The 14,711-nt window shown below is 40.9% G+C and overlaps 1 protein-coding gene across 1 annotated transcript; it reads right to left on the bottom strand.

Moving 5' to 3' along the window:
* Nucleotides 1–12,573: 12,573 nt before the first annotated feature.
* On the bottom strand, nt 12,574–14,711 carry LOC144707616 (Tetratricopeptide repeat (TPR)-like superfamily protein). The gene has a single exon (XM_078580825.1). The coding sequence runs from the start codon at nt 14,615–14,617 to the stop codon at nt 12,818–12,820; it is 1,800 nt and encodes a 599-aa protein (XP_078436951.1). The 5' UTR covers nt 14,618–14,711; the 3' UTR covers nt 12,574–12,817.

Here is a 14,711-nt window from a genome sequence, read left to right as displayed (position 1 = left end):
TTAATTGGATAATTTACCACTAAATTTTGTCTTATCATAGTCTGACTTGGTTATTCATTTTTCCATTCAAACCTAAACCACTAAAAGTACTCGTTCAACATTAACTATGAAACAGTAAAACCACTAGCGCTGTAAGATGCAAAAAAACAGCATTCTTGGGACCAAAATAATGTATCTCTTTAGCATGATAAACTATGTGGCCTTCATCAAAATAATGTATCTCTTTAGCATCATAAAAATGAAGAGAGACCTATATATAACGTTCCCCAAATGAAGAGAGACGGGAGAAAGGTTGACCCTTACTCTCGTTCTTTAGGGGAAGTACCAACAGATTGCGTTGGAATAGACCTACCACCTCATCATCAGCGCAGCCCCTTATAGTGCAGTCGAGAGCCTCTGCCTGGATAGGGTCTTTGTCCTGAAATAACTACTGAGAACTTGAGGACTTTCAACTCATTCTGTCATCCTCTTGATGTCGCATTCTCTCCTGTAAAATACACCTATAAATGACAGACATGTGGGCGAGAGTCCATATTAATGTCAGATTAAATAGCTCTTTGACTGATCCTCCATCAACTGCTTTTAGGCTTTATAGTGGATCTTATTAATTCATGTCACCCATATTGAGTAGTAGCAACTTATCCATGTTTCTTGATAGCGATGGTGATAGCTAAAGAACATTTATGGATAGATAAAACAAACAACAAATCCACAATACTGGGTAGAACACTTAAAGCTGGAGAAGTTGATTATGGTGCAGCCATCACGACTAACTCAAAGTTCCATATTTAAAATCCCAGTTGGTCGACCAGAAGAAGATACGAACCTATCTTGCAAATGATATCTACTAAGCCTATAAGAGAGGGAAAATGATGACAGATAACACTCGATGAACTATTACAGATCACCTGGAGGGGGAGAGAGGACTCTCCAAGATGGCGTCGCGCACTAAGGTGATGCAGAGAGTTGAAAAGCATCGCTGGTAGTGCAAAGTGATACGCGCTTTGACATGGCTGGATGGGGTTCTAATAACACAAAACTTATTGGAATATTTTTCATAATTTTACACATATTTAAGCACTAAAATACTTAAATTGTGTATTATTAACCTTCAAATGATTCAAGATATTTTAGAGTGATTCAAGATATTTTTATGGATTTAATGGTACTTCTAACAATTTTTACGATGCCATACTCTTAAAGATCTTAAATTTATAATTGTGAATATATATTAAGAATGAATCAGGTAAAGATTCAAGAATGAGGTACGTCTTCATCTCAAGGAGGAGTTCAACTCCCAGCACTTCCAACCTTTCTATGCACTCAATCATCTTTATTACAGGACTTTGTACGGAAGACGATTCGGTCATGTGAGCCCTGAATAGGCTCTTTGATATCTCATATCTCTGAGTCCTACTCTGTTCGGTGAATAACTACATCAAATGAAGTAGCATTGGCCTTGGTTCCATATCTTCATGTTGCCTCTATAACTCATTGCACATAGTGGAATCATCTTTCCACTTCTGATATTACATAGTTTCCCCTTTAGTTGCATCTGATGCAAGCTCTCCCGGGCCATCAATCTAAAGGACATAGGCTATGTGCTCAGATTCAACAAGGATTTTTAAGTTCCTGAGCCAATCAGTAAAGTTCGGTCCAGTCAATCGGTTGGCATCTATTATGACACGTATTGGGTTGCTTGACGACATCTTTGCATGCACGAGCTATATCTAATGAATTACTAGTTCGAGCAGATTCTAAGTTCATTGAGTATATAACTCTCACTAAAATTCATCACTCCATACAACCCTCAAGTGTACGAAAACGGAGAAACCGACTATCTCCTAGTGGGGATTAGAATTTCAAAATGTGTAATACGGCCTGGAATATACCCCACCAATCATTATACACATTATTGAACACTCATCTCATGGGACTTGCAACTCATTGCAATATCCAGTCATATTTTGGTCCCCAACGCTCATGCAGCCTAAAGTGTACCCCCACCAACCACTTAGTTTAGTCTGAGAAATACCATTGTTACTTGTAGAAAATAAATTTGTGTGTAATCCTGGAGTATACCCTCACCAAACTACATGGTTCCTCTATTTCGGTCACACCCTAGCTCTTAGTTCCTCCACCCAAAGAAGTAGGCATGGAGTTGACACCACCAACCTAGCTTAATAGGGACTTAGATCCTAAGACTATAACGACGGAGGACCATGCTTAAGTTCATCACTTTTGCATTGCGGCTCAGATTTTAAATATAGAGATTTTATATGGTCTCTTCGATGACATATGCAAATGTAATATCTCATATTAACATATGCCCTAACTTATGTGTGGTGTATGAATTTATATGTGTGAGTATAAGTTTACTATCTCATATAGTCAACTCCACATTCCAGTCTCATTGGTCCACTAACTTAAGGGAACCAACATTTAGTTCACCTAAGTATTGATTTTCAACATCATATTAACCATGCCACACATATATATCAAAAAAGAAATCATGTAACAAATGTAATATAACACAATTATTTAAATACTTACCGAATTGTAGTAAAGAAACATGACTTTCATGATTTCAAATTCAAGAAATAATTATTTAAACACTTCAAATAATTTATGGAATTTTATTGAAGGCCATAATAATTTAACTCTTACATTATTCCATTCAATAAATCCAAAATTATATTTTTCATAATTTTATGATGGGGGACCATCCAGCTTCGAAAACCCCGTCGAACCAATTCGTCGAGCGAGGGCTCATGCGCGAGACCCAGCCTTAGGAGTACCCGGGCTCGTCAACGGACCACAAAGGTATGACATTATCTTTCCTTCTGTATTCCTTTTTTTAGTAGGCTTTGTATGTCGGCCGCATATATGTCTGTTTTCTGTTTGTTCACACGTGTTTGGACTGTTGTATGGACCTACAAGTTTCCGTGTGTGTGAGCCCATGTGTTGGCATGTTAGTGAGTTTCTCTCTCCTATTAGGGGGCCCTAATTACTCTTAATTGGGCCTTCTTCCCTTTATTTCTAAGGGGGAGGCCCATATTTGGCCCTATAAAAGGTGGGGCCCGCCCATAGGAAGAGAGGAGGAAAAAAATCTTGAAGAAAATGTGATTTTTAAGGATTTTCCCTGATTTATTAGTGTTTTATTGAGTTTTTGCCATATTTATGAAAATGCCATTGTGAAGTTAGGAGAGAGATAAAAAACCCTAGAGTTTGTCAAAAACCGTCGCCGTCTTCGTCGGAAATTGCCGCCGCCTTCGCCAGAGCTCCGACCGTCATCTCCCACGGCCTTCCCACCCGCGACCGCCATCCCCTCAATCGCTCGTGCCACCGCCGCGGCTTACCAGCCACCAGCCACAGCCGCAAGCGCAACAGCGGTCTTAACCGCCTACCGCAGCCAAGGCCACCACCGTAGCCAAAATTGCCACCGCGAGCGTCAGCTGCCTACTGCCACCGTTGTGGCCGCCACCCATCGACTACCACCACTTTTGCACCCTATCGCCCCCGCTATGCCCTGCCATTGCCACCGCGCCTAGCCGTCGGTGCGTCATTCTGCCCTACAACCTCCGCGCTGCAGTACCCTATAGTCACCTAGCCGTCACACCCTACTTTCTTCTGCGTCGCCACGCCACCTCACTTTACCGCCTCTGTGCCGCAGTGCCTTGCCGCTGTTGCGCCTCTTGCTGCACCCGCTACCACTTACTCCATCAAGCCTTGCTGCCGCTTACGGCGCCGCACTTAACGCCGCTCATGTCGTAGTGCCCTTTGGTGTGCTTGCCTCCGCATCTGCCACAATACCCATCGCCACGCCTTGCTGTCACGCCCGCCGCTGCTCCGGCCTCTCCATCGCTGCGGCCACGCCACTCTACTGTCGCACCGTCATCGTCGCCACTGCCACGCTCATCAACACCGCCACCACGCACGTCACTTCCATTGCCGCTCCCGTCACTACCCTCATTCGTCACTGCCCCCATCGTTGCTCGTCATCACCCGACCGCTTCCTAGGTCGCCTGCCGATCGCGTTATTGTTGATACAAACGTCAGGCAAGCAGTAACAAATCGGGTACGCCCATACTTCTTCCCTCTTGCGCGTTCAATTATTTCTTTTAGTGCCTCCTGAGCGTGTCTCCATCGCTAGGGTTAGGTTAGTGATAGATAGGAATACAACAGTTGGAATATGTTTCTTTTAGTAGGATCTTGGTTGGTGCTTTGCACAGTGTACGCACGAGCGACAATAGTCATACTTGCACCGTCAGCCTTCAACCCGTCGTCCGAGTCATTGGGAGCCTAGTGGCATTCCCAAGTCACACTTACCATAGCCTAGTGGTCATTCGAGTCCATGGACGCCAAATTTATACTTCTCAGTGATTTCATCGTTGCATCATCACTTGCATTTCGTCCGCACTAGTTGTCTCCACTTCAGGACATGACTGCCTTCGCCCTCCCTGTGTATAACACGAGCCGTTCGATCTTGTCGTCCATCATGTTACATCATTTTATCAACCTCAAATGATTTATATGAGATTTTTTTGCAATTTATTTAGCCTTTAATAATTTATTTCTAAATTATTTAAATTAATTAATTACTAAGGAAATTAATTCAAAGAAATATGTACATATTAAAGAGCAAGGGGTGGCGCAGTGGTAGCACCACCCCTTTCTCTCTCTCTGAAGTCAAGGGAAAAAATAAATATTTCTTGTTGCAGATTGGATCTGACTCGATTCGATCCAATCTGTTCAGGTCGGATCAGATCGAATCCAATCCACAAATTAGACCCGATCAGATTGGCTCCGACCAGGTCAACCCGTTTGAACCGGCACCCCATGTTTGACCCCGTCTGGGGCCAGGTAGCGGTCCGCCCGCACTTATGCCCGTGCCCTACACGAGCGACCCATGGGTGCCGTTGGTGGTTGCCAGGTGCCCCTTGGGCGGGCGCGGCGCCCCTTGGGCCCCTAAGTGCGCCCTTGGGCAGCCCTTGGGCACTCATTGAGCGGCCGGCGCTGACGTCGGCCACCCAAGGAGGCCTGAAAAATGTCCCTTGGGGAAGATTTTTCTTTCTGTATGATCCAAAGCACTCCGAACCTGGCTCTGTTACTAGTGTTGGGTTTGGTGCTTTGATCCATGGAAAATACGTTTCCATGGATGTGGAAGCGTGGTGATCGATTCATAATCGATGTTTAATACATACATTGAATGTACCTTGTGGGGAACTCGTTCTAGCCTTGACTTTGCCGCTCCAAGATCAATCTGAAGTCGTTCACTTGTCCGACCTCCAGAAGTATCCACGTGATCACTTGGCACTTGGATCTCCACGTCTTCTTCTTCAACTCTTCTTGAAAGTCTAGAAGGTCTTCTCACCATGAAGACACTCTCCTTGGATGAGTGGAGAAGAGAGTGGAGAAAGGGAGGGGCTCTCAAATCTGGATGGCCTGGGTGCTTGAAATGCAGCCCTTTCCCTCTTTATATTTCACTTAAGGTTTTGTCAAAAACCCTAAAAGTAAAATATCCACCAATGCCCTTATTACCTTATGCATGTGATCCTCTAGGCCCATGTATCATTCTAGTTAATAACTTTAGTGGCCCAATAATAATTATGGACCTACCTTATTAATTAACTATATCAAAATATAGATTAATTAAATAATGATCGATTTATTCCAATTGATAGGTTAAGCTTCCAACTTGTGGGGTGCCAAGCTACACCTCGTGCTCTAGAAGATACAGAGAAGTGTTGAACTCTCTCATGGAACCTTTACCATCATCAATTACCGTATATGTATAATCCATCATTTGCGCGAGACTCTCGAACAACTTAGGGTATCATTTATCGTCAAACCCTAACCCATCATTCGATTAGTACTGATGCGTAACGGGGATGATTGGAGAACTCCTCCAGTTTTCTCACTACCCTCACCAGGGATTTTCTGCATCGTCCTCCTCGAGTTGATCTCCTCTTACACCGAGGGCAGATGATCTCATCTTGACCACTCAATCATCTCCGTGAGCTTCTTACTACATCCGAGCTATGACTTGTTTGAATCCCATGATTACAGGCTTGTAAGTCGTAGTCAAAATGTAGTCGTCCATCCACAAGATGTCCTTAGTGTGTCATGTCAGTGGATAACTTATACAACTACGACATGAATCAACCTAATTGATGTTTAGGTATAATACCATTCAGGGATTCATGCGGATCAATTTAGTGAACTCTTTATCTAAAGAGCACCCGCTATCTGTCCTTAGTGTCACCACACTAATAGCCACAATATCAGCTACACTTATCGTATAAGTAGGATTAGCTAGTGTTATTCTACCCAGATAATTCGATGTATGTCTTGACTATCCATTGAATAGGGATATTTAGAATACATGTTTAGAGACTAGTGATCATTGTATGATAATCTCATCATAATTCACTAAGTCATTGCACATATTCATGGACTTCATTATAAACATCATACAGAATAATAATGAACTTAAATATTTTATTCAATAAATGTAAATAAACACGGTGATGTGATTGGCTTGATGGCTACATAATATCTATCAGACTTGAGCCGCTCGATTCCTTCCTTAAGGGCGCATAATTCTTTCCTTGTATTCTTGAATGTCATCCTAGGTTCCTCACGTACAAATGGGTCAGTGTTTGCTTGACCCTACTTAACCCTATCGAGGAGGCCTATTCCAAAGTTTCCAACATGGATCAATATTATGTTTTTGTTTCTTGTAGTACTTACAAAGCATGTCCTCTTGAGGCTAAGGCTGCATCTAACTCTTCCAATTCCTCAATTTTTGTACCCGTTGTGTAGCGGGAAGTCTCTGGGTTGTTATGGTGTTGTCTTTACCATAAGTCTAGTTCCACTTTCTCCTTGGGTTGAATCAGATACCACTCTGAGTCACTCTTTTTCTTCTCTCACAAGTATTAAAAATTATATAGCCAGCCTTTCTTTGTGTACTACCATTCGTATAAATCTGGGTTCTTGATAGGGTGATAGTGGTCAATCTCCCGCCAAATACCTTGTAACTCATCTACATAGATAGAGACTTTCTTGTCTCCTTGAATCAAGTTATGTACCCTAGCAATCAAGCTATAAATTCTCTACTTTCTTTCTTCTGAGCTGCCTTTATGTACATGATCCAACATGGCTTTGGCAGTCTTCAAGAGTAGGAAATTTTTACACTCATTACCTACTTTGCTTCCCACAAGCCAGGTCCGAATTAGGCCATCATCTTGTTTCCATAACTTGAGCCTTGTATTGATTGTACCCACTAGGGAGAGTACAAGTTCAGTTTGACCCACATGCGTGACTTGAAAGTCATGTAAGTCAACATGGTAAGAAAGCCTCTTAAGTATGAGACCTAATTTACAACATAATGAGATAAAAATAAAAGAAATAATTCAACATATAAAGAATGGGGCTTTTGCTAACAAAGATACAATAACGGTTGCAGTAGTGACAGCGTAGCCAAGCAAGCAACCGTTGCATGGTTAGAAGCCGACAGGACCAACCAAAACAAGGGCAAGGGTGGTTGATGAAATATATGAGGCCAGAAAGCCAATCACATGTTCTATATATCATTCTATGTTCATTAGTATAATGTATTTATTATAGTGCATGTGTGATGCTTATAATGAAGTCCATGAATGCACGACCAGACACAATGAATTATGATAAGATCGTAATACGGAGATGACTAGTCTTTAAGCATGTGTTCTAAATATTCATGTTCAAAAGATACTCAAAAAGGACATCAAAGTACTAGGATAGAATACCACTATCTAGTCTCATTCATCTGATGAGTATGATCAGCCCCATAGCCATTAGTGTGGATAGATGGTGGGTGCTCTTTAGCAGAAAGAGTTCCCTAAATTTGAACCGTACAAACCCTTGAATCGTAGTATACCAGTCAGCTTGATTCACATCACGTAATTGTAAGTGTCCCATAGATCTGATATACCAAAGGCGTCTTGTGGATGGACAGTTGTACTTTGACTATGCCATACGATGTCAAGGTCCTGATCGTGGGATTCGAAATAGTCTTAGTTTGGGAGCCTCAAGAAGTTCACAATGTTCTGCATTGATTTCTTTATATGTTACATTCATTGTTATATATAAATAATAAGTAATTTATATATATATAACAATGAATGTAACATATAAAGAAGTTTGATTCACATACCCCTGGACTATGAGAAAATTTTATTATCTTTATTATCATCATTAGATCTTTCCAACACTAACCCACTTCACTCTAAGGAATCAAGTGAATGTTTTCATAGTTTCTTGAAGTTTATTTGAAATTCATGAGTTAACTGAACTAAATTATAAATTTTAGATGCAAATGGGACAAAACTAGAAGCCCAAACCACATCCTCGACCAAAACCAGAAACCCAAGCCATAGCCCACAAAATATCTTGAAATTTTATTTTATTTTGTATCAATGTAAAAGGGGGGCGACCTGGCATGCATCTAAGAGATGTACTCCATAGAACATATGTTGTATGTCTACCAAAGATTGATACTTTGAGTTCCATAATCATTTTTTTAGGATTTTAACCTTCTTACACTATAAGAAATTCACGAGAACTGAAAGCACATGCTTGAATTTTTTCTATGATTTACTTCATTACTTCTCCTGAGTGCTTTCGATTGTGATTCAATCTCCCAATTTTTGTATTGTTTCTTTCATGAGGGTACATCAAGAAATGCAAAAGAAAGGCTTTGTATTGCAGATTAGAGTTATGGCATTGTCTTTCATTTTGATTATCATATTAAACAAATCCACAATAAAATAAATAGCTTTGTAGTGAGAAACAATTTGTGCTTATTTTACATGATAGTCTAGTTTGACTTAAAAATTATAGCATGTAAAGTAAAATAGGGTGTATCACATACAGAGACATCAGAAACCAAAATAATTATGGGAAAAATTGGAACCCTATAAAAGAAAATGCAGTTCTATCTTTTTATTGTGTAGAAAATACAGATTCTTGAAAATACTGTATGACTGAAAGTTAGAACCTATTTGAAAGACAAAATTCATTTATTGAGTATATATTGATACAGATCTAAAACACCATTCACAAAAAAGATACTAAAGCTTTAAGATTGTGTATCCTCCAAGCATCAGTTTGATGATGGGAACATCTATGTGATGTAGGAAGCCTCCAAAATCTCTTTCCGTGTCTCCTTGTAAGTTGAAGTGATGATCCCTGGTTAATTTCTTTACCAACACATATGACTCACCAGAAAAATTAGGGGACCAGGGTTTATTTTAATTGGAAACAACACTAAATGTGTCCTCTAATGCAAGCTATATTATTTCTGAGCTCATTTTTTTATTGAATGAAATGATGAAATGGGACGAAGGATAAGAATGATTAAAAATCTCAAAAATTTTGAGGCAATGAAAGCCGTGTGAATCACCTGTTATTTTAGATATTAGAATGGCAGTATATAATTTTTAAATTTACTAGCTGTGAAATATTTCACTAGAGAGATAATATATATTAAAAATAAGACAACAAACTTTAATACATATGCACACTTTTTTAAATGGAATTCATAAGCCATTCTCTACTACTGAACTTTATTTTAGAATCCACACTCTTGCTCTCATTTTCAGTATCAATTTAAGGTCCAAGGCAGCTATGTTACTTTAGCTGTTTATTCAAATGTGGGTGTCAGTGAACTCCACTTCCAAATAATTCAAAATGATTCTCAATTTACAAAGCCAAAATAAATGTTTAAGCCATGTGTTAGAGAATGGTCTTGTCAAATATAGCATTGAACAGAAGTAAAGGAACTGCTTAATGAAAAATAATAAAAATACAGGTACTTATATTGAATTTCTTTTCAAAAGTATTCTATTTAAATTTTGATTATGTTTCATGGATTTTATGTCGTAATACATTAGGTTGAATGAACCAATTATCCAAGAAGCCTATTAGTTTGTGAATAATCATAAGGCTCATTTGAATGTGACTAATGTAGAGAAAATTCTATAAAGGAAATAAAAAAGAGATTGGCTTCTATTAACCTATATAGACATGAACATGTTAAATTAATTTTTTATGGAACCATCCCATAATTATTGTACTATAGAGTATGCCTTCTATTAACCTATATATACATAAACATACTTATAACTCATTGATCTCCAGAAAATGTTTCATATGACTTGTTGAATACACTAAATAATTATCTCACGCAGTTTTGAGACATCTTTAAGTTTATCTCAGTAAATTTATCACTCATGGCTTAGTATATGAATAGTGTATCGGCCATATTTTATGCAGAGAATGTTAGGTTATGTAATTAATGTTAGGTTATGGCTTAGTATATGAATAGTGTATTGGCCATATTTTATACAGAGAATGTTAGGTTAGGTTTTTTAATAAGGATACTATTTGGAAAGTTTGTACTAACACGAATCATATGACTTGTCAACTTAAGGAACATTTTCTAGATATAAGGTAATAAGGATACACAACAAAAAAATGTACATATAAGGAAATATATTTATCACTTCATAGAAATCTCTAGTCCATTTCCCAAGGGGATACACAATACATCCGGCCCACGGTGTTTTATTCAAAGCCATTTACAATGAGTGAGATTTGTGATTATAAACCAGAATAGTTGTCATCCCAATATAACTTCCTATTTGTCATAAGTCAGGTCAATAATGACAAATTGAAAACAAAACTCAATCCTAGTTCCATATTCAATCACAAAGACATAAAATAGGGAAATATCTATCAATGGATACTTTTCCTCCATGAATTAATGATGATGAAGATTTCATATCATTAATTTTTTCCTAACCTATACATTTATTCTGAATTTTTAACCAGATTGAATTAGTTTTTAATTAGGCTATTTATCTTGTATGTTGTTATTTCTATTGAGGATCAAACCGTTTCTGAATCACTTTACAATCTTAGTATTTATAATATGTTCTAGTCCCACTTTTCACCACATGATATCTTAAAATATGACTGAATAAATTTCATAATCATTCAATCTTATGTGGTTTGTTAAATTTACTATAACTCAATCATATATTCTAAATTTTATTCACATAAATTCAACGGATATATCACCACTCACTTTCAATCATATGAAGGTATTTCCTTAGATCAATGATTGCTGCATTTGTTACTTGTTGAATTTACAGAAAATGAATGATCTTACACAGTGAATCGTTGAGATTGATATGAATTAGACCATAACAATGCATTATTTGGCAACACTCCTGAATGGAATTCTAGAATAGATATTATTGTCAAATTTGAAAGAAAAAACATGATAATTATAAAATATTTATGCAGTAACATGTTTCATCTAAATTTCAATATGTGAACATTGTCACCCTACCACTGTATCAAATGGATCCAGTCCGCCATGAAATATTCATACTTAGTTCACCAAATATGGTTTCTTACGGTTAGTCACTATGGCTTTGGAGTTTCAGAATTGCCCAATAATTGAATACTCTATTCACAAGTTAAATTTAAAAAATCTAATCACCATATTATAGACCTGTATACATCTAAAATGGTGTAAGCATGTGCTTCATAAACAAGTCATTGTATTTTTGTATATGCTTCCTAATTTACTTTAACTTGGATCGTAGTGATAATTTCATCATCCATTTATGAATTAAATAATTGAATAGTCACATTCTAAATGAGGATAAAATTAGATAAAATGCACATGTAACAATTTTGAATAAATCATCATCAAATAGGGAGGTGCCTTGTACGGCGAGATTACCATGGTAGAGACTAATGCCAAATATTTCAGACCTTGTTAAACAGGAAGGAAATCCTGCTACCATTATTAATCTTGATTCAAGATCTTCAATATAGGCTAATGATCAGCCATCACATTTTCAAAGCACTTTTATGTTTAACTTCAATGTCAAAGCTTCTCAGGAGTAAGAACCATCTGACGCATTGCACTAAAGCTGTCATCATTCAATAGTTCATCAAATCCGTGTAAGTTATTAAATAATGTGGCTTTGCAATGGACCAAAATTAGTAAACCAATTTTGTAGGCTCTACCAGGACCATGTTCTGAACAAACTCATACAGTGATCAGATAACCTAATACATAAACCTCAAAGACAAGCTCATTTGTTTGCACTCTTATAAATAGACTCTTTTCATTCAATACAGTATGCATCTGATCTGATAGCTTATCAACCAGCATAAGTGGCAAAAAGGCCAAGAAATTGTGCAAAACATAGAGATCGTTTGATCCAAGGAGTCTCTCTCTTTCAAAGAGAACTTTCCTTCAAAAGCCAGAGAGGCTTCTCTTCACTAAATGCGTTTTCCGCAGTCATTGTTTGCATTCTTATATTATTAAGCCCTTCCAACTCTGTACAGTATACATCTCATAGCATGTCAACCAGCATAAGTGGCAAAAAGACCCAGAGATTGTGCACTAAATATACAGATCCTTTGAACCATGGATTCTCTCTCTTTCAAAAAGAACTTTCCTCCAAAGCCAGAGAGGCCTCGCCAGCCAGCTTCTCTTCATTAAATGCGTTTTCCTCGGACATTGTTAGCACTCCTATTATTAAACTCTCCCCACTCAATACAGCATACATCTGATAGCATGTCAACCAGCATAAGTGGCAAAAAATACCCAGAGATTGTGCACAAAATATACAAATCCTTTGAACCGCCAATTCTCTTGCTATCTCTCTCCCTCCCAAAGCCAGAGGCCTCTTCAGCAGCTTCTCTCCACTAAATGCGTTTTCCTTAGACGGTTTCCGACAGCAGATAAACCTCACCAGTAATCCCGGCAAGAACAGCGCCCCCCACTGAAGTGATGAAACCTGCTCCTGTCTCTGACGACGATCTCCCTCGCATAAACCCTGGAGATGAGCTTCGTCACCGTGTGGCAATCCTCGCAGACCCTCAAATTCTTCACCAGCCTTATCGTCACTCCCGGCGCCGTCTTCATCAGCGCATAAGCAATCGCCAGGCGCTCACTGTGATACCTCAAAGCCGTCTCCTTCTCTTCATCCTCGATATCCGCCAACACCGCCGTCGTCCCCGCCGTGTACCCTTCCTTCCTTAACCTCCCCGCCACCTCCTCCACCATAGCGTAAATCTCCTCGCTCTCAGGGTGAGACCGATCCCCCATGACAAACTCCCAAACACTATTCCCAATCTCAACCAGCGTCTTCCCAGGCGTCTTCTTCACCCCTTTTCTCAGCATACTCCCTCTTATCCTCCCCACATCGGCCCACCGTCTCTGCCCCGCGTAAAGGTTCGATAGCAAGACGTAGTCGCCGCTGTGCCCCGGCTCGAGCCGCTCGAGCCGCGCCCAAGCCGCCTCGCCCAAGTCCACGCGCCGCTGCATGGCGCATGCACCCAGCAACGTGCGCCAGACCACCGCGTTGGCCTCTATCGGCATGTCAAGAATAAATTTATACGCTCTATCCACCTGCCCTGCTCTTCCCAATAAGTCCACCATGCAGCCCATATGCTCTATCTTGGGTTCAATCTTAAACTCCTCCTTCATCCTCTCAAAGTATTCGAAACCTTCTTCCACTAACCCGCAATGGCTGCAAGCGTACAACACCCCCACGAAGGTTATCTCGGTGGGGGTTTCCCCGGCTATCTCCATAGCTTTGAAGAGCTTCAGGGCTTCCTCTCCAAAGCCGTTCACGGCCATGCCAACGATCAGCGTCGTCCAGGAGACCCTCGTCTTCCTCGAACCCATCTCGTGGAAGACCTTCTCGGCGTCGATAATGGCGCCGGTCTTGGCGTAGAGGTCGATAAGCGCGTTCCCGACGTGGGAGTTTTGGTAAAGCCCGAGCTTGGAGAGATAGACGTGGAGTCTTCTGGCGAGGACGAGCGCGCCGAGCTCGCCGCAGGCGGAGAGAAGGCTGACCATGGTGAACCCGTCCGGTGCGACGCGGCGGTGGCTCATCTCTCTGAAGAGCGTGAGCGCCTCGTTTGGGCGGCCGTTGAGGGCGAAGCCGTTGATGATGGTGTTCCAGGAGATGAGGTTTCTGTGGGGGATTTCCTCGAAGAGCTTGTGAGCGCTGTGGAATTGCCCGCAGGCGGAGTAAAGATGGAGGAGGGAGTTGAGCACGAAGACGGAGTTGTGGCCGTCGCGGACGGAGCGCGCGTGGACGAGCTCGCCATGGCGGGGGAGGAGGAGCTTGGCGCAGGCCTTGAGGAGAAAAGGGTAGGTGTGGGAGTCGGGGGAGAGGCCGGCGGAGAGAAGGCGGGGGAGGAGGGGGAGAGCGGGGGAAGGGGAGGGGGACTCGGCGTGGAGGCGGATCATGGTGTTGAAGGTGAAGATGGACGGCCGGGATATGCGCCCGAAGATGGTATCGGCGTAGGAGAGGAGAGGAGAAGGGAGGGAGGCTATGGCGAAGATGAGGTGCTTGCCGAGGTCGGGGCTGGAGACGGGGACGCCTGCGCGCAGAGCGCGCGCGTGGATTTGCTTGAGGTTGGGGATGGAGGTGGAGGATTGAAGCAGGGCGAGGCATCGTCTCCTGGAGAAGGAAGGCCGGGGAGAAGACGACGCGTCGAGGTCTTCTGGGTCGGAGGGTGGTGGCCGTGGAATCATGGTGGATGATCGATACTCATGTTCAGACGGAAGAAGCTTCCCTCTGATTTATCATATGATCGATCAGAGAAATAGAATGGACTTGTACGTCATA

The sequence above is a fragment of the Wolffia australiana genome, chromosome 9, assembly GCF_029677425.1.
Source record: "Wolffia australiana isolate 7733 chromosome 9, ASM2967742v1".
NCBI classification, from domain to species: domain Eukaryota; kingdom Viridiplantae; phylum Streptophyta; class Magnoliopsida; order Alismatales; family Araceae; genus Wolffia; species Wolffia australiana.
This window is presented reverse-complemented; position numbering and strand designations above follow the sequence as displayed.

What these genes read in the sequence shown, in the direction of transcription:
- LOC144707616 (XM_078580825.1), bottom strand. Translation starts at nt 14,617, where the DNA reads ATGATTCCACGGCCACCACCCTCCGACCCAGAAGACCTCGACGCGTCG.